The sequence below is a fragment of the Leptonychotes weddellii genome, chromosome 7, assembly GCF_054177405.1.
Source record: "Leptonychotes weddellii isolate Sample4059 chromosome 7, ASM5417740v2, whole genome shotgun sequence".
NCBI classification, from domain to species: Eukaryota; Metazoa; Chordata; class Mammalia; order Carnivora; family Phocidae; genus Leptonychotes; species Leptonychotes weddellii.
In genome coordinates, this window is record NC_138375.1 from 114812956 (window position 1) to 114839081 (window position 26126).

General features: G+C 38.6%; 1 protein-coding gene across 2 annotated transcripts in view; it reads right to left on the bottom strand.

Annotated features, from left to right (window-relative positions):
- Positions 1-26126, bottom strand: part of DDX46 (DEAD-box helicase 46) — a 72796-nt gene that overhangs the window by 30551 nt on the left and 16119 nt on the right. For both annotated transcript variants that reach the window (XM_081827043.1, XM_081827042.1), the window contains exons 6-15: positions 25371-25522; positions 24248-24361; positions 23016-23181; positions 22172-22292; positions 21421-21596; positions 20369-20490; positions 19030-19108; positions 17174-17256; positions 4127-4291; positions 3459-3621 (exon numbers count right to left, since the gene is read on the bottom strand). In XM_081827043.1, the coding sequence (XP_081683169.1) occupies positions 3459-3621; positions 4127-4291; positions 17174-17256; positions 19030-19108; positions 20369-20490; positions 21421-21596; positions 22172-22292; positions 23016-23181; positions 24248-24361; positions 25371-25522 (1341 nt within the window). The remainder of the gene's footprint in view (positions 1-3458; positions 3622-4126; positions 4292-17173; positions 17257-19029; positions 19109-20368; positions 20491-21420; positions 21597-22171; positions 22293-23015; positions 23182-24247; positions 24362-25370; positions 25523-26126) is intronic.

Below are 26126 nucleotides of genomic sequence, written 5' to 3' on the forward strand. Positions count from 1 at the left end.
AAAATGAACTATTGGGACTTCATCAAGAAAAAAAGCTTTTGCACAGCAAAGGAAACAGTCAACAAAACCAAAAGACAACTGACAGAATGGGAGAAGAAATTTGCAAAAGACATATCAGATAAAGGGCTAGTATCCAAAATCTTTTTTTTTTTTAAGATTTTATTTATTTGACAGAGAGAAGGACAATGAAAGAGGGTACACAAGCAGGGGGAGTGGGAGAGGGAGAAGCAGGCTTCGTGCTGAGTAGGGAGCCTGATGCAGGGCTCAATCCCAGGACCCCAGGATCATGACCTGAGCCAAAGGCAGACACTTAACGACTAAACCGCCCAGGTGCCCCTAGTATACAAAATCTATAAAGACAACACCCAAAGAACAAATAATCCAATCAAGAAATGGGCAGAAGACATGAACAGACATTTCTGCAAAGAAGACATCCAAAAGGGCGACACGTGAAAAAGTGCTCAACATCACTCGGCATCAGGGAAACACAAATCAAAATCTCAACGAGATACCACCTCACACCAGTCAGAATGGCTAAAATTAACAAGTCAGGAAAAGACAGATGTTGACGAGGATGCGTAGAAAGGGGAACCCTCTTAGACTATTGGTAGGAATGCAAGCTGGTGCAGCCACTCTGGAAAACAGTATGGAGATTCCTCAAAAAGTTGAAATAGAGCTACCCTACGACCCAGCAATTGCACTACTGGGTATTTACCCTAAAGATACAAATGTAGTGATCCAAAGGGGCACGTTCACCCCAATGTTTATAGCAGCAATGTCCACAATAGCCAAACTATGGAAAGAGCCTAGATGTCCATTGACAGATGAATGGATAAAGAAGATGTAATACATACACACACACACACACACACACACACACACACACACACACACACACACACACTGGAATATTATGCAGCCATCAAAAAAATGCCATTTGGAACAATGTGGATGGAACTAGAGGGTATTATACTAAGTGAAATAAGTCAATCAGAGAGAGACAATTATCATATGATTTCACTGATACGTGGAATTCGAGAAACAAGGCAGAGGATCATAGGGGAAGAGAAGAAAAAATGAAACAAGATGAAACCAAAGAGGGAGACAAACCATAAGAGACTCTTAATCTCAGGAAACAAACTGAGGGTTGCTGAGTGGAGGAGGGATGGGGGTGGCTGGGTGGTAGACACTGGGGAGGATATGTGCTATGGTGATGCTGTGAATTGTGTAAGACTGATGAATCACAGACCTGTACCTCTGAAACAAATAATACATTATATGTTAATAAAAAAAAAAAAAAAACTACCCTGCAATCCAGTAATAGCACTCCTAGGTATTTACCCAAAGAATACAAAAACACTAATTCAAAAGGACATGTGCACCCCTAGGTTTACAGCACTATTATTTAAAATAAGGAAGGAGCCCAAGTATCCATCAATAGATGAATGGATATCGATGTGGGGTATATATATAGAATGCAATATTATTCAGCCATAAAAAGAATGATATCTTGCCGTTTGCAACAACATGGATGAAGCCAGAAAGTATAATGCTAAATGAAATAACTCAGAGAAAGACAGATATGATACGATTCCACTCATACATGGAATTTAAGAAACAAAACAAAGGAGCAAAGGAAAAAAAGAGAGAGAGAGAGACATACCAAGAAATAGACTCTTATCTAGAGCACGAACTGAGGGTTACCAGAGGAGAGGTGGGTGGGGGGATGGGTGAAATAGGTGATGGGATTAAGAGGACACTTATGACAAGCACTGAGTGATGTATACAACTGTTAAATCACTATATTGTACAACTGAAAGTAATATAGCACTGTATGTTAACTATATTAGAATTAAAATACTTATTAAAAAAATAAGAAATTCTGATACATGATAAAACATCAATAAGTCTCAAAGACAATTATGCTAAGTGAAAAAAAAAAAGGCACAAAAAGACAAATACTGTATGATTCCACGTGTGTGAAATACCTAAAACAGGGAAATTAACAGATGGAAAAATTAGAATACAGGTTCTCAGGGGCTAAGGGGTGGGGATAGAGATGAAGTTATTACTTAATAGGTAGAGAGTTTTTGTTTGGGATGAAAAAAACTTCTGGAAGTAGATAACAGTGATATTACACAGCACTGTGAATGCACTTAATGTCACTGATTTATACACTTAAAAATAGTTAAAATGGTAAATTTTATATAATGTATATTTTATCCCAATAACAAAAAAAGGAGAAAATATGAGGCATTTTCAAACATTAAAAGTTAACCAAATACACACCCTCAAAGTACCTAAAAGCCCTTTTAACTGCATCCACAATGACACGTGGTATGGTAGACTGTATTTTCCAAAGATGACAGCAAAAGCATGGCCTATTCTACATACTCTTCTGCATAGGGAATGACCCTCATATCAAGAATTAGGAGTCTACGCCTCCATCCCCTCTAGTCTTAGCCAGTCCTGGGACTATTTTGACCTACAGTATATTGTGAAAATGAAAGTACCATCCTTAACCAGCCTTGTCAACTTTCGGTTCTTGCCTTCTAGCCAGGTACTTCCACAGAGAGATCCGCAAAGGGAAGAGCCATCACCCCAGGCCAATAGCCTGAGTTCAGTGTCAACATGCCAGCCACCTAAGTTAAGGCAAGTTGGAAATGGATCCCCAGTCCCAACTAAGCCACCCCAGTAGACACAGCATGAAACAGAAACTAGACAGTATGTGCTGAGCTCCACCCAAAGTGCACATTTATAAATAAATGACATTTGCCACTAAACTTTGGCATGGTTCATTACAAAGTCACAGACTGCCAGAACACTTAGTGACGATAATTCAAACGGTCTCTGTTCCATATGTTTAGTGTTTTAAGTCCCACATACATTTGACAATGGAGATGTTACATTAAAATTAAAAATTAAAATGTTTCTTTCTTTCTTTTTTTTTTTTTTTTAAAGATTTTATTTATTTATTCATGAGAGATAGAGGCAGAGGGAGAAGCAGGCTCCCCGCGGAGCAGGGAGCCCGATGCGGGACTCGATCCCAAGATCCTGGGATCATGACCTGAGCCGAAGGCAGACGCTTAACCGACTGAGCCACCTAGGCGTCCCTTAAAATGTTTCTTTCAATTAAAGGTCTAATGCGAATCATGAAAACATCTAAGTAGCATGGCACAATGGAAAGGATTTAACATGAAACAAAATTTTAAGTTCAATTTCTCCTTATCTGATTAATGGCTATAGGGTTTGGTCAAACCAATGTACTGTTGTCTTCTTTTCTTTATCTCTAAGATGGAACAATAATAATACTTACCCTTCATAGAGTTGTTGTGAATAAAAACTGAGATAGATAATACAAAATCTGGCTCTAAATCACAGTACACAGTAAATATCATTCAGAAGACAGCAGCGCTTGGCCAAATTAAATATTCAACAGATACTTCACTAAACATTACCTCCATGAAGAGACATGCAAGGATAAGATGCTCTCATTAAATCTTTCAGAAGACCATCAGCATGTTCCTGCTTATCCACAAATATAATGACAGATCCCGATTCTTGATAATGGCCAAGAAGCTCAAGTAACTTCAAAAATTTCTTTTCTTCTTCAATAACAATCTGAAAATCCAAATTGCACCAAGTCAATGGAATAAAAATGCAAATATATCTCTTAAGCAAAAATATTCATTTTATTTGTGGCAAATGGCTAAATGACAACATCTTGCTGTATCTTTAGGAATCGGTAGGAAAATGTTGATTTTAACTGATAAACCAGTAAGACCAAAAAAAAATTTCTAACTGAGAGAAGGGGCTTGCAAATGTGAGCAAACCATCATCTAGTACTCTCTGCCTCTTGACCTCACATCCTATTAACTAAAGAATAAAATAGGTATGTGATATTTCCATCCACCAGTCCCACCTCTTCTGGTGGGAGGAACTAAAAAGAGCATTTTAAACACGCAGTTCCAAGGAATAGCTTGAGTTTATCAGATAAAATATTAATGGCTGAGCTGTATCCTATTTAAGATTAGATAATTACCTGCCTTCATCACAATGATCCCCAAAGGATCACACACTGCCTAAACATCCAGGGAATTGAGGATTTCCGAAAGATTGTACCCACCACTTGTTGTTCCACATCTGAGCAAACCACACTCCTGCCTCCAACCTGCACTTCAATGGGTTTACTCAAGATTCTGCGAGCCAAAGCCTCCATAGCTCTGGGAAAGGTAGCTGAAAACATAACTGTCTGTCGATCAGGACGGACATTATCCACAATGCGCATGACCTGAGAACACATTGCAAATAAATATGGTGAGTACAGGCTCCAAAAATCATACGATGTTAAAACCAACTAGAAAGGGGTGCCTGGGCTGCTCAGTTAGTTAAGCATCTGCCTTCAGCTCAGGTCCTGATCTTGGGGTCCTGGGATTGAGCCCTGCGTCAGAATCCCTGTTCAGCGGGGAGTCTGGCTCTCCCTCTGTACTCTCTCTCTCAAATAAATAAAATGTTTAAAAATAACAAAAAGGAAAAAGGGGCGCCTGAGTGGCTCAGTTGTTGTCTGCCTTGGGCTCAGGTCATGATCCTGGGGTCCTGGGATCAAGTCCCACATCTGGCTCCCTGCTCAGCAGGGAGCCTGCTTCTCCCTCTCCCTCTGCTCCCCCCGCTGGTGCATGCTTTCTCAAATAGAAAATCTTTAAAATAAATAAATAAATAAAAACAACCCCACACACACAAAAAAAGAAGGAAATTTTGAGAACATCTATTCAGTGACTTTTAAACTTGTTACCTTCAAATAACTGATATTACCCCATAATTTGCTTTGTTCAGTTTCCCCCTCCTAAGAATGGCAACTATGGTTATTCACCTATTTAGGGCAAAGATGGAAGAGCCATCTGTCACCTCTCTCTCTCTCTCACTGATCTCACACTTAATCCACCAACAAATTCAGTATTCTCAATCTTAAAACTTTATCTGGGATACAAGTATTCTCCTTTGGTATCACTGTTTTCCATCCGTTATTCAACACATTTTTGTTGAGCAACTATATGTGTATAAGGCATTGCTCTAAGTGCTTGCAATATGCAATAAAAACAGACAAAACCCTGTTTTCATGGAGTTTGTATTCGAAGGAAGATGGACAGATAAATACATTATGTGTCAAAGGTTGATATGAGCAACAGAAACAAAGAGAACAATGAAGGCAGACATACTGTTGAGGGGATAGGATATGGGCACCTCTATAGAGCCCTGGAGAAATCCTAGGACTCTTGTGATGACTACTATAAACAAGAAAAATAAAAATAATGAATAAGATTATTAATGATAGTTTCAAGGTAGACAGTGGTGAGTGGTTGGAAATTGGGATGGGTGAAGGTCTAGCTAGGAATATACAGAATTCTAGGACCACACTTTCACTCCAATCAAACATGATGTGAAATCTGTGAAAGGGGCAGTCCTAACCAAGGCACTTGGAAATCCTGGGTTCCTGGCCTAAACCTCAACCACCTCTCATCTGGATTATTCCAACTATCTCTCTTCCAACTTTAAAAACTGCACAAACCAACAAAGACAGTAAGAAAATAAAACAGGAGATGATAGCAACATTTTGATTAAGTTGGTACCCAGACCCAAGAAAACATAATCCTAAAATGAGAATGAACTAGATTTTCAAGAAGCACCCTAACCTGTCCCTCCTCCACAGAAGGGTTATTCTTCACTGCCCAATGTCTAACTTTTGAGAGTCAACTTAAGATCTCTGTAATGTTTTCCATTAAAGCTTCATAATTTTCTCCAAAAGATCTTATACATCTTTTGTCAGGTTTATTTTTTCATGCTTTTGTAAATTATATGTTTTTTTTAAGATTTTATTCATTTGAGACAGAGCAAGAGAGGGAGCACAAGCAAGACCGAGGGGCAGAGGAAGAGGGAGAAGTAGGCTCCCCGTTGAGGAGGGAACCCAACGTGGGGCTCAATCCCAGGACCCCAAGATCAGGACCTAATCCGAAGGCAGATGCTTAACTGACTGAGCCACCCAGGTGCCCCGAATTATATGATTTTTAAAGTACATTTTCTAACTTACTGAGAAAAGAAATGTAAATGATTTCTGTTTACTGACTTAGTATCCAGAAACTTTATGGTCCTCTTAACAATTTATCTGTAGATCATTTTGAGTCTTCTACAAAGACAGTCTTAACATCTGCAAAGAACACTTGCTTCTTCCTTTCTAAACATTATACACTTTCTCCTCTAGTAAAATGTTGAATGGATGTTAACTACTTTACCTTTTCATGTTAAAAGTTTAAAAGTTCTACCGCTAAGTGTAACATCTACTACAGATTTTTTTGTAGATACTGTTCATTGGATATGGAGGTTCCCCACTAGTCTCTGCTGAATTTTTTTAAAGATTTTTTATTTATTATTTGAAAGAGAGAAAGAGACAGAGAACTCGCACAGGGGGCGGGAGGGGCAGAGGGAGAGGGACAAGCAGATCCCTGCTGAGCAGAGAGCCCAATGCGGGGCTCAATCCCAGGACCCTGGGATCATGACCTGAGCCAAACGCAGACTCGTAACTCACTGGTCCACCCAGTGCCCCATCACTGCTGAATTTTTAAATCATAAATGAAATTTTATCAAATGCCTTTTCCACATTTTAAATAATAGTATGGTTTTTTTCTCTATTCTGATAACAGGGTAGATTGTATTTTTTGACTTTTCTTTTTTCTTTTTTTAAGAAAAGATTTATTTATTTATTTATTTGACAGAGAGAGTGAGAGAGGGAACACAAGCAGGGGGAGTGGGAGAGGGAGAAGCAGGCTTCCTACTGAGCCGGGAGCCCGATGTGGGGCTCGATCCCAGGATCCTGGGATCATGACCTGAACCTAAGGCAGATGCTTAATGACTGAGCCACCCAGGCGCCCCTTTATTTTATTTTTAAAGATTTTATTTATTTATGAGGGAGCGAGCAGGAGCAGGGGGAGGGGCAGAGAGAAAAGCAGACTCCCCGCTGAGCAGGGAACCCAATGGACGTGGGGCTCGATCCCAGGACCCTGGGACCATGACTGGAGCAGAAGGCAGACGCTTAGCCAACTGAGCCATCCAGGTGCCCCGGTTTTATTTTAGAGATAGAGAGTGTGTGTGAGTGAGGGAAGGGGCAGAGGGAGAGAATTTTCAAGCAGACTCCCCACTGAGCACAGAGCCCATCGCAGGACTTGATCTCAGAACCCATGAGATCATAACCTGAGCCAAAATCAAGAGTCAGACACTTAACCAACAGCCACCCAGGAGCCTCTTACTTGATTTTTCTAACTTTAAACTAGCCTTTGCATCTAAAGAATACTAACTTCAATGTGATTTATTATTTATTTTAAGCATTACTATATTTGGTTCCCTAATACAATTTTTAGGGTTTTTGCATCATTGTACATTAAACTATACCTTGTTTGATTTAGATACCAATATTATATTGGCCTATAAAATGAAATTGCCACTATGGAAAGTTTGACAGTTCCTTAAAAAGTTAAATATAAATTACCACACAATTTAGAAATCCTACCCCTTGGTAGAAATAAAGACATATGCCCACACAAAAACTTGTATGCAAATGTTCACAGCAGCATCATTCATAACAGCCAGAAAGTGGAAATAATCCAAAATATTTATCAAACAGTTCATGGATAAACAAAACATGATACACATCCATATGACAGAATACTAACCACTCAGCAATAAAAGAATGAAAGATATGCTATAACATGGACAAAGCTCGGGCGCCTCAGTGGCTCAGTCATTAAGCGTCTGCCTTCGGCTCAGGGAATAATCCCAGGGTCCTGGGATCGAGCCCCCCATCGGGCTCCCTGCTCGTGGGGAAGCCTGCTTCTCCCTCTCCCACTCCCCCTGCTTGTGTTCCCTCTCTCGCTGTGTCTCTCTCTGTCAAATAAATAAATAAGAAATCTTAAAAAAAAAAAAATGGACAAAGCTCAAATACATTATGCTGAATAAAATAAGCTAGATGTAGAATATATGAATTTTATATGAAATGTCCAGAAAAGACAAACATATTAAGACAGAACACAGATCAGCAGCTGCCTCAGGCTGGGGTGAAAACCGGAAATGAGTAAAAATAGACATGAGGCATCTTTCTTGTGATGGAAATGTTCTAAAACTGGATTGTGGAAAAAAAATAAAACTGGATTGTGGTGATAGCTGCACAAATGTGTATGTACACTAAAAACCATTGTATTATACGTTTAAAACAGGTGAATTTTATGGTATATAATGAGGACTGAGAGCCCTTTTAAAAATAAAAGATTACAAAGATCTTATGAATTGTTATTTACCCTTTTTTATACTTTGAAATAAAATATGATTAGGAATACAATTATCAATTCCTGGAACATCTGGTAGAACTTGCTAATAACAAATAGGAACTGGTGGCTTCCGTGTGGGAAAATTAAAAGCTGATTTCTTTAATGAATGTAAGACTACTGCAGTGTTCTTACTTCTGAGTCTGTTTAAAGCTTTCAAATGTACTGGCATACAAAGAAAGATAAAAGCAAGAAGGGAGGAGTGCCTGGGTGGCTCAGTTGGTCAAGCGTCCAACACTTGATTTTGGCTCAGGTCATGATGTCAGGGTGGTGAGATCATGAGACTGAGCCCTGCACCTGGCTCCAAGCTCAGCAGGGAGTCGCTTAAGACTTTTTCCCTCTCCCTCTGCCCCTTTCCTCGCTCACATGCACATTCTCTCTAATCACATGCTCTCTCCAATAAATAAATAAAATCTTTAAAAAAAGAAAATAAAATAAAAGCATTAGTTTTATAGTATATAAATGCCCCTTTATTTGTCAATAAAACAAAACAAAAAGCTATAAAATGTTTTAAGATGGTAAAAGATTAATCAAGCTCAAGGAAGCAGAATCCCATGCTAGCAGTAAGTAAAAGTTGAGAACAAAGCTGTCCTCCCTACATGAACGTGAAAGGTGGGGTGCCAGAATAAGAATTGATACAAGGTCTGCTTAAGAAGCAATCAAATCACCCAACCTCCACCTGCTACTCAGCCAGGCAATGGGCCTTTCTCTCATCCTAGCCAAAGACCTAAAGGTTTAGCTTCTGCAGAGAATAAAACAAGAGCATGAATGGATGAAGCAAAGATAAAATCCTAAGAAGAAAAGCATTAAGTAAACGCATAATGCTCGAGGCTGAGTCTCCCACCTCTCCATCAAGGCCTCTTTCCCAACCCAAAACAGGAGACAGACCTTCATATTCGAGGCAGAAGACTGCCAATATTTCTCCAGGCACAGTCTGCCCAGCGCAAGAAGACAAGCAGAAGATAGTCCCCAACCAAAAGAAAGACCCAACCAGATCACAACAGTGAAAGTCAAAGTCAGTAAGTCCTGCTCTGGCACAGAGAGCTTTGAATTTTAAGCTGCCCTTTCTCCACCCCTTAAACACAAGTAGATAACTACAGATTCCCAGACATCTACAGAATGCAGAAACCAAAGCAAATAGAAAATCAACTCAGAGGACACAGATCCTATGTAGGTAGAAGGCAATCTTTAAAAATGAGTCATTTAAATGAAATCTTGCCATTTGCAATGACATGGATGAACCTACAGGGTATAATGCTAAGCGAAGTAAGTCAGAAAAAGACAAATACCGTATGATTTCACTTATACGTGGAATTTAAGAAACCAAACAAAAGAACAAAGAATAAAAAGAGACAAACAACAAAAAAAGCAAACTCTTAAATACAGAGAACAAACTGGTGGTCGCTAGAGGGGAGGCAGATGTGGGGATGGATGAAATAGGTGAAGACGATTAACAGTACACTTATCATGATGAGTACTATTTTACTGAATATTGTACACCTGAAACTAATATAATAATGTATGCTAATTATACTTGAATAACAATAAATTTAAAAAAGTAAAAATGAATCACTTAAGTGCTCACTTTAGCAACACATATAATAAAAATAATTGGAATGATACAGAGATTAGTACGGCCCCTTAATGCAACATTGACATAGAAATTCCTAAAGTGTTCTATTAAAAAAAAAATCATTTAAGAAAAGATTTAGTCTTGGGTTACAGAACTCTGGGGATCCTAATACGGTGAGAAACAAAGGGGACTCTGTTGATCCCAGGATGATGGATCCCAGGACAGTAGTTGTATGTCAAGCAGAGAGAACAACAAACCATGACTGGAACAGGTCAAAAGGCTCTGAAAAAAACTCCTTAAGGAAGATGAAACAAACAGAAAACTTGACTATTTCAACTACTTGATACATTTATATAACTAATAGAGTTTGGCATTTAATTAAAGTATATAGAAATCCAGCCAACAAACATAAAAAGACAATTATCTCTAGAGAAAACAAAAAGTTATAGAGGAAATTAATCATCAGTTTAGGGACGCCTGGGTGGTTCAGTCATTAAGTGTCTGCCTTCGGCTTGGGTCATGATCCTAGGGTCCTGGAATTGAGCCCCGCATCGGGCTCCCCACTCAGCGGGAGGCCTGCTTCTCCCTCTCCCACTCCCCCTGCTTGTGTTCCGGCTCTCCCTGTCTCTCTGTCAAGTAAATAAATAAAATCTTAAAAAAAAAAACTTACTTTAAAAACATAATAATAATAATCAATTTAATACACTGCCCAGCTCTGAATAACATTTAGATTGCCATAATGTTATATTCTGATCCAATTAAAACAGCAACATAAATCTGAAAAAATAAAGGATGAAAATGATGCAAGAATGTAACAGGAGGAAGGAAAACAGAGAAATTACATTCCCCCATGGGAAGTCAATAAGTAGTATCAAAAACAGAAAATTAAAAAGGAGAAGTAAAAGCACTCTATTTAGAGAAATAGAGTATCAAAATAATCAGCTAAGAGACTAAAGAGAAAGTAGAGAAGGGGTACCATTAAACCTATGTGCACGTGTGACCGTTAATTTAAGACTAAAAATGTAAAAAAATTAGATCAGGTATTCCTCTGCTCAAAACCCTCCAATATAGGTGTGCCTGGGTGGCTTAGTTAGTTGAGCATCCAACTCCTGATCTCAGCTCAGGTCTTGAGCTCAGGGTTGTGAGTTCAAGCCAAAAAACAAAAAACCCTAAAAGCCTCCCAATATAACTCATCACATTAAAATTAAAACCCAAATTCCTAGGGGTGGCTGGGTGGCTCAGTCATTAAGCATCTGCCTTCGGCTCAGGTCATGATCTCAGGGTCCTGGGATCGAGCCCCGCATCGGGCTCCCTGCTCTGCAGGAAGCATGCTTCTCCCTCTCCCACTCCCCCTGCTTGTGTTCCCTCTCTTGCTGTGTCTCTCTGTCAAATAAATAAAATCTTTAAAAAAAACAAAATCCAAATTCCTAGCCCTGCTATACAGGGTCTTACATGTTCACCACACCATCAGTACATCTTTCTGTCCTCATCTTCTACTCTCTCCCAACACATTCCCCATTCTTTACTCTGCTCCAGGGACACTGGCCAAGCAAGCTCCCACATCAGGACATTTGTACTGGCTCTTCGCCTGTAACAGTTTTCTACCAAATATCCCCATGACTCAATCTCTCACTTTACTCAGGTCCCAGTTCCTATGTCATCTTATCAGGAATGCTTTTCTTTAATTTCCTATATAAAATGACATCCCTTTTGGAATGACTGAAGTACATTACTGAAAATTAGGAATCATTAACCACACTTGGTTTGATAATATGAATTTGATAGTAATATCACTGCAAATTCACATTAATGTGTCCATCTTTTAAGACATTACATACAAAGCTGATCATCTTAAACAAGTCGAAGGACTGTTCATTGAGCCTCAACTTCTCATTTTATACATGTATAAACAAGGATCACACAATTCACATTCAAGTGCCACTGTGGCCTTGAAACTCTTCAAAGAATAATAAACATCCTGCCTTCCTAGACTATTCACAAATAACCTTTCATTCTCAGCATATGCAGAAAGACAATATCAAAGGATAAAAGTTTTCTGGAGAACCAGACCTAACTCCTTTTCTTAAAGATTTTATTTATTTATTTATTTATTTGAGAGAAAGAGAGACAGAGAAACAGCATGAGAGGGGAGAGGGTCAGAGGGAGAAGCAGGCTCCCCGCTGAGCAGGGAGCCTGATGCGGGACTCGATCCCAGGACTCCGGGATCATGACCTGAGCCGAAGGCAGTTGCTTAACCAACTGAGCAACCCAGGTGCCCCTAACTCCTTTTTTTGTCATAGTGCAGAGAAATCTTCCTGAATAAGCTACAAACCCTGTGCTTCCTGTAACAGTGTACTGCACATGGGAGCTTAGATTTACCCTATGATTATCTATTACTGCTTAGAGTCATGAAGATGCCTACAGAATGACCCTAATGATCACATACTTTTTCAATGATGACTGGTCTGTGTTTTAACTGCCTTGGCTATCAGACTGGAAGCTATCAGACTGGGGGCTACTGATTAAAAGCTGTTCCTGCAATTTTTCAATATGTTTCCTCTTTCACACTACACAGATACTTCAAGTCAGCTGTGGTCTGCCAAGTAAGTACATAAACTTCTTTCACACTCATAGGCTAAAACTAAATTCATCAGGCCAGTCACTAACGTTTACAAAGGTAGTAGTTTTTCCACTTTTCGCTGATTCAACTCCTGATCACTGGCATATGTTCGTTTTAGAGACGTTCTAAAAGATTAACACATTCTGTCTTGTATTTCTCTTGATGATGCGCAATGCTTTTCTTCACCCTCAAGAAAATAATTTGCTACCAAGTTAATGATTTATTTATTCACCAATGTAAATATCCCAATCCCAATTTTTAAATCACCAATAGGGTCCCTGAGATGTTGCTATCTATGTTGGTAAAAATTACCCTGGACTAGATCATAGTATGAAATAGTAATAAAACGTGGGGCGGGGCGGGGAGGGGGGAGGCAAGTGTCATTACATCTCTGAATCTGTCTCCTCTAACGTAAAGTATTACATTAGACTTAAAAAATAAGTTTTCAAAAATCTGTCTTTTTTCAGTACCTCAATTTCCTTAAGTAGTAGCCATGTTATTCATCTGTAACTGCTTATGCACCAAACCCTTCACCACTGGCCTCAAGAGAGAGACTCAGAGATGCTGAGGTGTCTAATCATCTATCTAGTGACCTAATTTTGATGTGAATTTGAAGACAGTCTTCAAAGTACTGTAATCTCACATGAGATACTGAGCTCCTTAAGATGACTGATGCAAGCCTGGTGCTTTACAGTGTACAACTGACAAGCACATTTACTCTCTCATTTTACTATGTGATTGGTATTTTTAAGAAAGTGAAAACTCGGTGGGGCGCCTGGGTGGCTTGGCTGGTTGGGCGTCTGACTCTTGGTTTCAGCTCAGGTCAGGATCTCAGGGTCGTGGGATAGAGCCCTGAGTCGGGCTCCGCGCTCAGCAGGGGGGTCTCTTTGGGATTCTTTCCCTCTGCCCTTCCCCTTGCTCTCTCTCAAATAAATAAATCTTAAAAAAGAAAAAAGAAAAAAAAAAGAATGAAAGAAAGTGAAAACTTGGGAGTAAATGTCTTCAGAATCTTCAGCTTCATTCATTTTGTATTAGACATAGGCATGAATAAATTTAGGCCAATTACAACATTGTCTTTCTTAATAAAAAGAGAACACATAAATAATATTTTTTTAAATAAGAGGAATATTATTTACATACTTTTACCAAAGTATGTATGTCCAGCTCCAAAGTGGCTAACTTAAGCTAAAGATTAATTTCTGTATCTAACTGATTTCTTCTCTTACTCTTTATTTTTACGAAACTAAAAAAGAACAAACCTAGAAACTATAGACCAATTTCTCATGAAAACCACTTTTTAATATTCTGTCAAATGCTACTTTTAATAGATTTCAATTTCGGTAAAGGAACAAAGGGATTCCTAATCTACTCTTCTATTGCCTTTGGTTCCAAAAGGAGTTCACATTCTGTTGTAGCCCTTAGGAATATGTCCACTAAGAAGTACAAGTTTTTCTTCAGTAAGTTCTTAAAAAAAAAAAAAATCAGTAAGGTTTAAGAAAGAGGTACACTTTTATACTGGTCTTTTTAAGAAATCCTGTTATCTGGGGCGCCTGGGTGGCTCAGTCAGCTAAGCACCTGCCTTCAGCTCAGGTCATGATCCTAGGGTCCTGGGATCGAGCCCTACGTTGGACTCCCTGCTCAGCAGGGAGCCTGCTTCTTCCTCTCCACCCTGCTCATGCTCTTTCTCACTATTTCTCTCTCAAATAAATAAATAAAATCTTAAAAAAAAAAAAAAAAAGAGGGGCACCTAGGTGGCTCAGTTGGTTAAGGGACTGCCTTCAGCTCGGTCATGCTCCTGGAGTCCTAGGATCGAGTCCTGCATCAGGCTCCCTGCTCAGTGAGGAGTCTGCTTCTCCCTCTGACCCTCCTCCTTCTCATGCTCTCTCAAATAAATAAATAAAATCTTAAAAAAGAGAGAGAAGAAGAGAAAAGAAAAGGAAATTCTGTTATCCTTCACCCTAAAAACTCTTCTTTTGGCGCTAAAAGTGTTAAGTTTAAACAATACACAAAGATTTTCCCGAGCACCTTTCGACCTGCCAGCCTGTTCAAGCTTCAATGTGGAAAAGTAGAGTCCTGTACCTTCTGCGCATGCTATTGCACAACACGTACACTTACTGTACATTCACACTCAGAAAGATATACATTCAGCGGCCATGAGTTAATTTAGTTCCCAATTTTCATTATTTTCTTCAGTACAGAATCATGTCTGGAGGCGTACTGCCTGCCCACTCTTCTCTAGATAGAAGCCATTGTGCAGATGTGCATTCATAATACCAGCTTTGATTCAAATGCAAATGCGTTTACTTGCTTTACACCCAAACAGTGCACTGTGACATTGACCCCAACCCAGCACTTTCTATACTACAGCTCACAAAATAATCATTAATTTACTCTAAAATTTCTTCTCTTCAACAGGTTTTAGTGATCAACAAACTATTCCTCAGCATCTCTCCCTCAGGTACTGACGGAGATGTAAGCACTAATGGCAAGGGATGATTCGCACTCTGCACACCAATGAATGGGAAATGTTGTCTGACCTCTTTACGGCAAAGCTTACTGGATCAACCAGAAAGGCCCAATCACCACACCTACCTTAAACACTACCATAAAGTCTAAGATTTCCCGGGATTAGGAAAGACATTAAAAGGATCTAATTAAAAAAAAAATCTTTAAAAAAAATGGGGCGCCTGGGTGGCTCAGTTGGTTAAGCGTCTGCCTTCGGCTCAGGTCATGATCCTGGAGTCCTGGAGTCCTGCATCGGGCTCCCTGCTCAGCGGGGAGTCTGCTTCTCCCTCTGACCCTCCCCCCTCTCATGCTCTCTCTCTCTCTCATTCTCTCTCTCAAATAAAAAAAAAGAAAAAAAAAATCTTGAAAAAAAAATGCATATGTTTAAAAAAAAGGATCTAATTCCATCTTCCATCTGATTCATCAATTCCCTCTACTCTCTTTCCACAAATGGACCACCCTGCCTCTACCCGAACACATGGATGAAAAGCATATTCAGTATCTGCCCTCCTCCCACAACGTAACTTGTTTCATCTCCAAATAATGTGTTTTTTTGTTTTTTTTTTTAAGATTTTATTTATTTATTTAACAGAGAGACACACAACGAGAGAGGGAACACAAGCAGGGGGAGTGGGAGAGAGAGAAGCAGGCCTCCCGCTGAGCAGAGAGCCTGATGCAGGGCTCAATCCCAGGACCCTGGGATCATGACCTGAGCTGAAGGCAGACGCTTAACGACTGAGCCACCCAGGCGCCTCTCCAAATAATGTTTATCCAGTCCTTTCTCACATTATGCTCAGATCCAGCTTCATATAACTTCACAAGTGGGTCCCAGGTCTACTCCTCAATGATTCCTTCATGTGACAGACTTTTTTTTCAAAGGGTTAAAGGATGCTATCAAGTCCTCTATTCCAAGCTAAATATTCCTCTTTAACTATTTCTCACATGGTTCAGGCATCATCATAGTCCTGTTTACTCTTATGTGCTCTTCTGTATCTTCTATATCTCATTTAGACTGTGATCCCTAAATCTAAACACACGCACATGACAAGAAATACATTTCTAGAGACTTACGTGAAAAGACTAAAGGCCACTTTTACTGTGTCCCTTTCTAATACCCCATTTCAATTAATGCAGTTTGCAATAGAAAATAAATCTTGGGTGCCTGGGTGGCTCAACTGGTTAAGCGACTGCCTTCGGCTCAGGTCATGATCCTGGAGTCCCGGGATCGAGTCCCATGTCAGGCTCCCTGCTCAGCAGGGAGTCTGCCTCTCTCTCTGACCCTCCCCCCTCTCATGCTCTCTATCTCATTCTCGCTCTCAAATAAATAAAATCTTTAAAAAAAAAAAAAAAAGAAAAGAAATCTTTTTGGTATCCATAGCACACTGATAACTTGCATAGTTTATCTCAATAAAAATACCACCTCTTAACATGTGTCCCTCTAAGTTTTTATCACTGAAATTTTGTATCTGAGCAAAGAGTGTGTATGAGGAATATGAAAATCTAAAGCAGACAAATGCTCTGGGCCTCGTTTTTACATTCGGAGAATATAAACAGCATGTGCTATATTGATCATGAGGTAATTAAAAGCATGAAGTAAAGGAATTTGAAAGGACAATGAGGGGGGCCTGAGTGGTTCAGTCAGTTAAGCGCCTGTCTTCGGCTTGGGTCATGATCCCAGGGTCCTGGGATCGAGTCCCACATCGGGCTCCTTGCTCAGCGGGGAGCCTGCTTCTCCCTCTCCCTCTCCCCCTGCTCGTGCTCTCTCTCTGAAATAAATAAAATCTTAAAAATGTATAGAAAAAAGGGACAACGAAAACTATAAAATATGAAAGCTTAAGCTTCTATTATCAGCACTCCAATTCTAATTTTACCAATGATGGTTTTAAAAGACCAACAGAGAAAGCCTGCACAAATACCTTCTGAACCAGTTTTATGAGGAATTCAAAACATAAATATCTATTTCAATTTCATATGTCCTCAACTTACTATATTACAGCGCCAACAAAAATGTGTGTGAGAATTTCAGACCCCATAAGAACATTTCATTCTCACGGCAATTACAAGGTTTATTTTATAGTTCAAAACACTAAGACATTTAGTGATTACCTGTGGTTCAAAACCCATGTCAAACATTCTGTCTGCTTCATCTAAAACAACATATGTCACTCTTCGAAGATTTGTGACCCGACCTAAGATGAGGGAAAAAAAATAAAGACAAAACGAAAACTAAAAATCAGTCACAATTCATTTTATGACTACCAAGAACTTTAAAAAACTGTAAAGGGAACTAAAATGCCTGACTTAACCAGAGGGGTAAGTTAGGTATGTTTAAACAGTGAAACGAAATTTTGGTCTACAAGATCTTAATCTAATGGCAAGTACTTTCTGACAATGGGTATATGAGGCCCTTTATTTTGTCAAACTCGTCTCTTGCATACCATCATAGGGCCTGAAGGACCTGTAAAATTCAGAAAACAGCCCTCTCCAAAACACATCATAAAACTAAGACTGAGATGAAGCATCGAGCCACATCAGCCATTATCTGACAGCATCACCTAGGAAAAAACATATTAGAGATTACAGCGCATGTGTGGAAAGCAAGTTCCAGTGCTAACTATTTTAGATGCAGAAAACCTTTTTATATTAATTTATAAACTACTTCCACAGAGTTAGAAGCTTCTAATGGGCATGTCAAGATATTAATGAGAAGCTATTCAACATCATTAGGTAACTAAAGTACTACACAAAAACTTCAAATACCAAATGTATTGCATATATACATTTTTCCATACAAAGATATAAATTCAATTTTATTAAATGGTCCCACTGGTTTAAATAGTAGCAAGGCGTTTCTTAGCCAGCAGAAACTAAATACATACACAGGAAAGCCTTTCTAAAGGATTAACACAAGCATTTCTATCAACTGATGAATCAATCACCTGGCAAAAACATGTATAAAATAGTTATTCAATATAAATCAAAAAGACAGATAAAGGAAAAAGGTAAAATTAATCAAGATGAATTTCAGGAGACTTAATCAATGCAGCATTGAGAAAAAACAAGGGATTATTTTATCAGTATTCAACCCAAAACTTTTTATGCTGTACAGGCACAGAGATTTATCAAACAACTTCAGTGTCACTTCACCAACATCATGGAGAATTAGAAGTAAATGTATACAGAAATTCAAGCAGAATGCTATGAGAAACATGCATTACTCACAGTTTTTAATACTCTACTATGTATATACTGAATATTGCAATGGAAACCTTTGAAAGCATTTTCTTCAAAAAACTAAGAAATGAAGCCAAAATAAATGCTTCCTAATATTTAAGTATTCCATACTAACATCTGCAGCCCCCATTAGTTCTGCAAAGTTGGGAACAGCATTAAATGACCTACCTTGGATGGCTTACGTCTCGGAAGCCCAGTTCTATAAATCTTGAAGGGCCTTTCTCCACAGAAGTTAAATAATGTCAACAGTTTAGTAACAGTTTTGATAGGGAATAATTTAACAAAGCACAACATATGAGCTAAAAAACATGCAATATTTACAAAAGATAAAATTTCTTGAAGCTGCAATACCTTAATTTATCCAGTATTGTAAGAAAATACTAGCTCCTGTGGTAGAAAAAGTCTAAAGCTTAGAATAATAATAATAATAAAAGGATAGTCCACCCCCCCGACCCATTAAAAGCAAAGCTAGGCCAAAATTTGATTAAGAATCCACGTTAAGAGCTAAAAAGATCAGATGGAGTTAGTTCTGAAAAGAAGTTGTGAATTAAATTGCAATAATATTATGAACGCTTGCAACAATAAGCTTATTGCAAAATTTTAAGATATTACAGCTTTAAGAAGAAATATAAAAACATTTCAGTGATTTCTTGTATCTGCTTTAATAAAAATGTACAGAATTCAAAAAAGAGAAACAAGAACAAAAAAAAAAAATACCCCTGACTTACCACTGTTAGCTGCTAACATGTCAATCATTCGACCAGGTGTGCAAACAATAATTTCAGCACCTCTTTTCAGCTCAGCAATCTAATGAAAAAGATGAAATTTTACAGTCTATTTAACACTATTACTTATTTAAACAAATCTGAAAATACTGCCCAGGGTCCCTGCACAGCTCCATAGGGTAAAGACAGTGAGGTCTGATTAGAAGCCTCCAAAACTTCCTGCTTAATTCTTTGGAATGCTGATGTACAACCAAAGTAAGAGGAAGCGGCAACATGACCACATGGTGCTGTAACTTTGAACTCAGTGAAAACCAGAGAATTTTACCAATTTTAATTTGACATGATCCCTCAAAACAAGGAAAGGAGCATGAGAGAGCAGTAATTAAAGCAATTATACAGACCAATTATTTCAAGTTAGGAGTTGTTTCCATTAGTGAATCATTATGTAAGTAAGTCACAACCAGTGTTGTTGTTGTTTTTTTTTAATTTTTTATTTATTTATTTGAGTGAGAGAGAATGAGAGAAAGCACGAGAGGTAAGAGGGTCAGAGGGAGAAGCAGACTCCCTGCTGAGCAGGGAGCCTGATGTGGGACTCGATCCCAGGACTCCAGGATCATGACCTGAGCCGAAGGCAGTCGCTTAACCAACTGAGCCACCCAGGCGCCCCCACAACCAGTGTTTTAAAAATGAAATAGAATGGTAAAAACAGAATGGACTAGAGATCATAAAACTTTTGTTTGACTTCTATATAATATTCATGCATATATCAAGTTATTTTTGTAAATATCATTTCTTACAATAAACTGTCATCAAAACAACTGAGGAAGATAAGCTCAGAAAACATAAAGTGTTTAGTAATAGCAACTATTCCTCAGAAAGGGTTTTGTGGTTAAATAAGTTCAGAAAATGTCACTTAATTTATCCCATTTTTCTAGTATCACAAGATATATTTGTTATTAAAGACTAAGAAGTCCTGCAGGAAAAAAAAAACCTACTTTAACATTGTATAACGTGACATTTCCAAAACTTATTTGATCACAGAACCCATTTTTTTTCCTCCTTCTAGTTAAAGCAAAATATCTAATGACTATCATTCTTTAGAAGACACTTGGAGGGGCGCCTGGGTGGCTCAGTCGTTAAGCGTCTGCCTCCGGCTCAGGTCATGATCCCAGGGTCCTGGGATCGAGCCCCGCATCGGGCTCCCTGCTCCGCAGGAAACCTGCTCTTCCCTCTCCCACTCCCCCTGCTTGTGTTCCTGCTCTCGCTGTGTCTCTCTCTGTCAAATAAATAAATAAAATCTTTAAAAAAAAAAAAAAGAAGACACTTGGAGATGGGTACCTACCTGCTCACTGATTCCTGTTCCTCCATAAACACACACCACTCTAAGTCCCAGGGTCTTCGAAAACTTCTTACATTCTTTAGTAATCTGTAAAGCCAGTTCTCGAGTTGGAGTCATGATGACAGCTGAAAAGATAAATATGTCAAAAGACTAACCACCAAAATTCTGGAGGCTATGCTTTAAAGTGTTAAATTTAACCTCTATAATAACATTCAAATTTCTTAGTCTAATTTTTGTTTTCATTTGTTTTATGGACCTTGGAAAATCCTATTTCAAAAGCTTTATAACAGCAGATGTTGTGGTATATGATAATTTTAAGTAGATTTTAAGAACATGCTATAGAAAGATAAATGAGAGTTAAATGCCTCACTCAACCATCAGGAAAATACTTGGTTGCAAAGAATGCAAATCATTCTCAACTGCAAATCACAGAGCAAAGATAATCAAGTGACTCACTGTGCTGCAGAGCCATACCTCGGTTTCCGGGAAACAACCTTGGTCTGAGGGGCAGACAGAGTAGGAATATATTGTGCCCTCTTTTTCCAAGAGAGGAGCTGAACAAATTTCCAAAACCCTACTCAAATTTGCAAAACACATTTCTGCCAAATGAATCAAGAAATGAATCTGAAGACCTAATCCTGAAGGAAATGCTGGCACTATACAGCCTTTTAAGGCCAAAAATAAAAAAAGGAAATATATTTCCCTACAATCTTCCATGTTGAGTTTATTGATCCATGATACTCGCTAAGCACAAACCTCAATATAAATAAACAGATAGATGCACGAGGAGTCTACCTGCCGGGTCAGAGTTTAAAAATTGAGCTGTGCCAGGAGAGGCTGTTTTTGTACTTCTGAGATGTCACTCCAGAGCTCTGAAGATTCTCACTCCACCTGCTGGTAAGGGGAAATCAGCCCCAAAGTGCCAAATTTATAAAGGAAATGTACATAAAGACATCTTTATTGTTATAATAGAACATTATAAAGTATCAGGTCTTTCTGATTAACTGACAACAAAGGTGTTACCTGAAAAAACACTTTAATGAAAGGAATTGTACCTATTGGCCCCTCTCCTTCTTCTAATGACCTCTGATCCATGATGTGTCTAAACATGGGTAACAGAAAAGCAATGGTCTTTCCGCTTCCTGTCTTGGCAATACCAATCAAATCTCGTCCAGACATTATAGCAGGAATCGCCTGGGTTTGGATTGGTGTGGGCTTTTCATAGCCATGCCTTAAAAAGCAAACCAAAGGAAGACAAGGTAAAAAGTGAGATCTCTGGGTCTCTCAAAGTCCCATAATAAGGTTTTCCAAAATGTGGCATATCCGTACAGTGAAATAATATTTGCCAAAAAGGAATGAAGTACTGAGGCATTCTACATCATGGATGAACACTGAAAATGTTACGGTAAGTGAAAGAAGCTGGTCACAAAAGACTACATTAGTACAATCCCATTTATAGGAAATGTCCACAACAGACAAATCTAGAGACAGTAGATTCGTGGCTGCTTAGGAGAGGAGAAGGGAGAAGTGTGACTATGAATGGATACAGGCCTCCTCTGGATAATGAAATGTTATAAAATTAGATTATGGTGATGACTGTTTAACTCCATAAGTATACTAAAAATCACTGAACTGTATACTCAAAGAGTAAACTTTATGACATGTAAATGCTACCTCAATAAAGCTGTGTAAGAAAAAAATAGTAAGTTTTCCTATTAGAATAAAAGTATAACAGAGTTAATTGTATAAAAGAACCATTCTGAATAGAAAGACATTGAAAAATGTAGATAATTGCTAACCACTTACTTTTTGAGAGAATTTAAGATCTTCATGGAAATTCCACACTGGACCCAAGATTTAATTGGTTTGGGGCAACCTTTTCCCTTGACAGTAATGCCCTCCATTTCCAACCGAAATACGTTCACCTCTACAAAACAAAATCCAGATTAAAAGCTGTTAAATATTGTTTCATTAATGCCTTCTACTTTTGAGTCAGGCCCGGTAAGATTAAGAATCTTCAAATCTTTTTTTTAGTGCTACTAAAGATACCGCCACAGAAAAGCTACAGGACAAAATACTGAACAGCTCACGGAGACAGTTAATACAATCAATGCCACAACTAACTGGAGACAAAAAGAAATACTCCAATTTCTATAATTTGCTTTTACTATGTCTTATATTATGACATCAATAAAAAAACAATGATTGACAGGTAATACAGTTTTTCTCCAAGCAAAAGTTGTACAGATTATCCTTATTCTACCAGTATTACAAGATTCACATTGGTTCCTAACCCTCAAATCCCAGAAGGAAAACGTTAACAATACCTAATTTGGTAACTTCACATAAAGAGTACTCTCAACCCTAAAAATCTCAACTACATGAGCCAAACTAATTTTTGCTCATTTTTAAAAATACTTCCAAAACTACATTGATTTCTCACTGGTCTGAATCTTTGCAGATGACGTTCATAACTCTCTAGAATGACTTCTCACAGTCTAGTTTCCTTTCTCACTTCTTCAGGTAAGCCATGCAAATTCCTCCTACTCAAGCATCAACTCACACACCTATCCAATATTCCTCCTGAGCAAAGCAAAGCATATCCCCCTCTGTTCCCACAATAACTAATAAATGAATGAAAGAATTTTACCTTCTTGAGACATTTTTGCTAATTCTGGAACTTCAACATAAAAGTTTTTTCTGAATGGTTCATATTCAATTTTTCCATGGTCCACTGGTTCTAGAAGCTTTCTCTGTTTTGTCTGATAGCCTGTAAGAGCTGTCTGAAGATCAACTTCTTCCTCCTCTGAAGAATACTATTTAAAAAAAAAAAAAAGTAAAAAAAGCTAAAACAATTACTATTTTCTCCTTACGGAAGGCAGTATTCCTAGCTTTTAAAATCCTCCTCTCCTGGGGCACCTGGTTGGCTCAGTTGGTTAAGCGTCTGCCTTCAGCTCAGGTCATGATCCCAGAGTCCTGGGATCTAGTCCCACGTCCAGCTTCCTGCTTAGCGGGAAGTCTGTTTTTCCTTCTCCCTCTGTCCCTCCCCACCCCTTGTGCTCTCTCTCTCTCTCAAATAAATAAAATATCTCTAAAAAACATTTAAATAAAAAAATAAAATAAAATCCTCCTCTCTTAAAAAAAAAGAGATAGATAAATAGATAGATAGATAGATAAATAAATAAAATCCTCCTCTCCTAGAAAATATTCTTTGGCCTTTACTTTTTTGCATTCTGAAATTCTTCAACTTAGTTTCTTTATTCTGGGCCCTCACAGAACATCCGAATGACAACATAAAGCTAAAATAACAAAAATAATTCTAGTATGGCTTTAAGGAAGTTTTGATATAATTCTCTCCACACAAATCTTTACAAGGCATGTTAATAGGAAGAAATTCAGGCGCCTGGGTGGCTCAGTTGGTTAAGCGACTGCCTTCGGCTCAGGTCATGATCCTGGAGTCCCTGGATGGAGTCCCGCATCCGGCTCCCTGCTCGGCGGGGGGTCTGCTTCTCCCTCTGACCCTCCTCCCTCTCATGCTCTCTCTCTCTCATTCTCTCTCAAATAAATAAATAAAATCTTTAAAAAAAAAAAAAAGATACCAAGAAATTCAATTCATTCTGTCACTTTTTTTCTTCTCCCACCTTATATGTCTGAGGTGAATTGATGAGGGGCAGAGGGGAAGCAAAATGTGGGCATACAGAAAAAGGTCAAAGATTCCAGAATGTTCTATCCACTGGCTAGGCAGCAACAATACTATTGAGAATAACAAGAATTCCTTGTAACATTAGTTTCTATAATTGAAAAGCACAACTCTACCAACGCTTTCTAATAAATACTTCTAGAATACTATCATGAACAAAGTCAAAATTAATGAAGAATTACCTCCATGGCATCCTGATCATTCTCCATCAGCTCACCTTTCTTCTTATCAGAATCTACCACTGCTTTTTTGGTTGTCACAACAGTGACAACTTTTGTGACCGTTGGCCCAGACTTCTAAAATAAAAGAGGGATATATAAAGTATTTGTAAAAATGAAAAACAAATTGTATGCAAATGAAACACAGTAATAACTGTCACAATTTATAATTCAAATTAACTTAGTTACTACTGAAAACTTAACTGACAAAAAACAATTCTCCTTATGAATTTGTTTAAATTTTAAAAATGTAACGTAACTGCATTATATAATATAGTTTACTGTATATTTTATATAATACTGTGTAGTTTAATATCATTTTATATAATATGTAAAGTTATATAACATCTAATATTTTAATATAGTTCACTTTAAAAATACTACTAAATGGGGCGCCTGGGTGGCTCAGTTGGTTAAGCGACTGCCTGCGGCTCAGGTCATGATCCTGGAGTCCCGGGATCGAGTCCCACATCAGGCTCCCTGCTCGGCGGGGAGTCTTTTTCTCCCTCTGACCCTCCCCCCTTCATGCTCTCTCTCTCTCTCAAATAAATAAAATCTTTAAAAATATATATATATATACTACTAAATGGTACTTTTCACTCACTGGACAAGCCAGACACTGTTCAGGGAACTTATAATAAATCAATAAACAAAGCAGATAAAGGTCACGGCTCTTAGGGAGCTTTTATTTTACAAAAAGGGAAAAACAATAAAGACAGTAAAAAGCTAAACTATTCTGTCAAAAGCTAACAAGTATTATTAAAAAAAAGAAACATACACTATGGGAAAGGGGCTCAAGCATGAAAGATAAAAGTGGGGAAGAAGTCTGGAGAGGACCTATTGAGAAGTCAACAATAAGCAAAGATATCAAACAAAGATGGTGGTGATAAGAGTGATTTCTCAAAGGCTTACAGCTAAAACTCCCAAGCAACTACAGTACTGAGAAAAAGTACTAGCATTTTTGAGATGGGGGAAGAAATAACTTTCTAAAGTCAGGCAAGTCAGCAGTAGGTCAATGCGACAGTAATTTAAGTTACCCAATTAGGAATACTGGATAAACCCTTAAAAATAAGAGAAAATGGCATACCTTTTCATTTCCCCCACCACCTTTCACACTTCTCATATTAAACTTCTTTACTTCCTCTTTTACTTCTTCCATGTAAGCATCTAATGGATCTAACTCCTCACCCTCCATTTCATTTCCTTCCTTTTCAGCCTCTGCAGGATCATCTTCATCATCTAAAATAGCAGAAACACTTTTCTGTACACACGTTTCCAAAGGAAATACTTCATAATCAGGGGCGCCTGGGTGGCTCGGTCGTTAACCGTCTGCCTTCGGCTCAGGTCATGATCCCAGGGTCCTGGGATCGAGCCCCACATCGGGCTCCCCGCTCAGCCAGGAGCCTGCTTCTCCCTCTCCCACTCCCCTTGCTTGTGTTCCCTCTCTCACTGTGTCTCTCTCTGTCAAATAAATAAAATCTTAAAAAAAAAAACAAAAAAACTTCATAATCAGATCGCAGCCCACCACTACCCGTTCTCTCCCTGCCCAAATGCCCTCCCTTCCAATCAACCCAGTGCAAATACTCACACTTATGAGTTTCTTAATCAAGCATGTTATCAGTTTTAAATAGTAATAATGATAAATTATAAGGTAAATTGAAAAGAGCTAGGAATGGGCGCCTGGGTGGCTCAGTTGGTTGGGCGACTGCCTTCGGCTCAGGTCATGATCCTGGAGTCCCAGGATCGAGTCCCGCATCGGGCTCCCTGCTCGGCAGGGAGTCTGTTTCTCCCTCTGACCCTCCCCCCTCTCCTGCTCTCTCTCTCTCATTCTCTCTCTCAAATA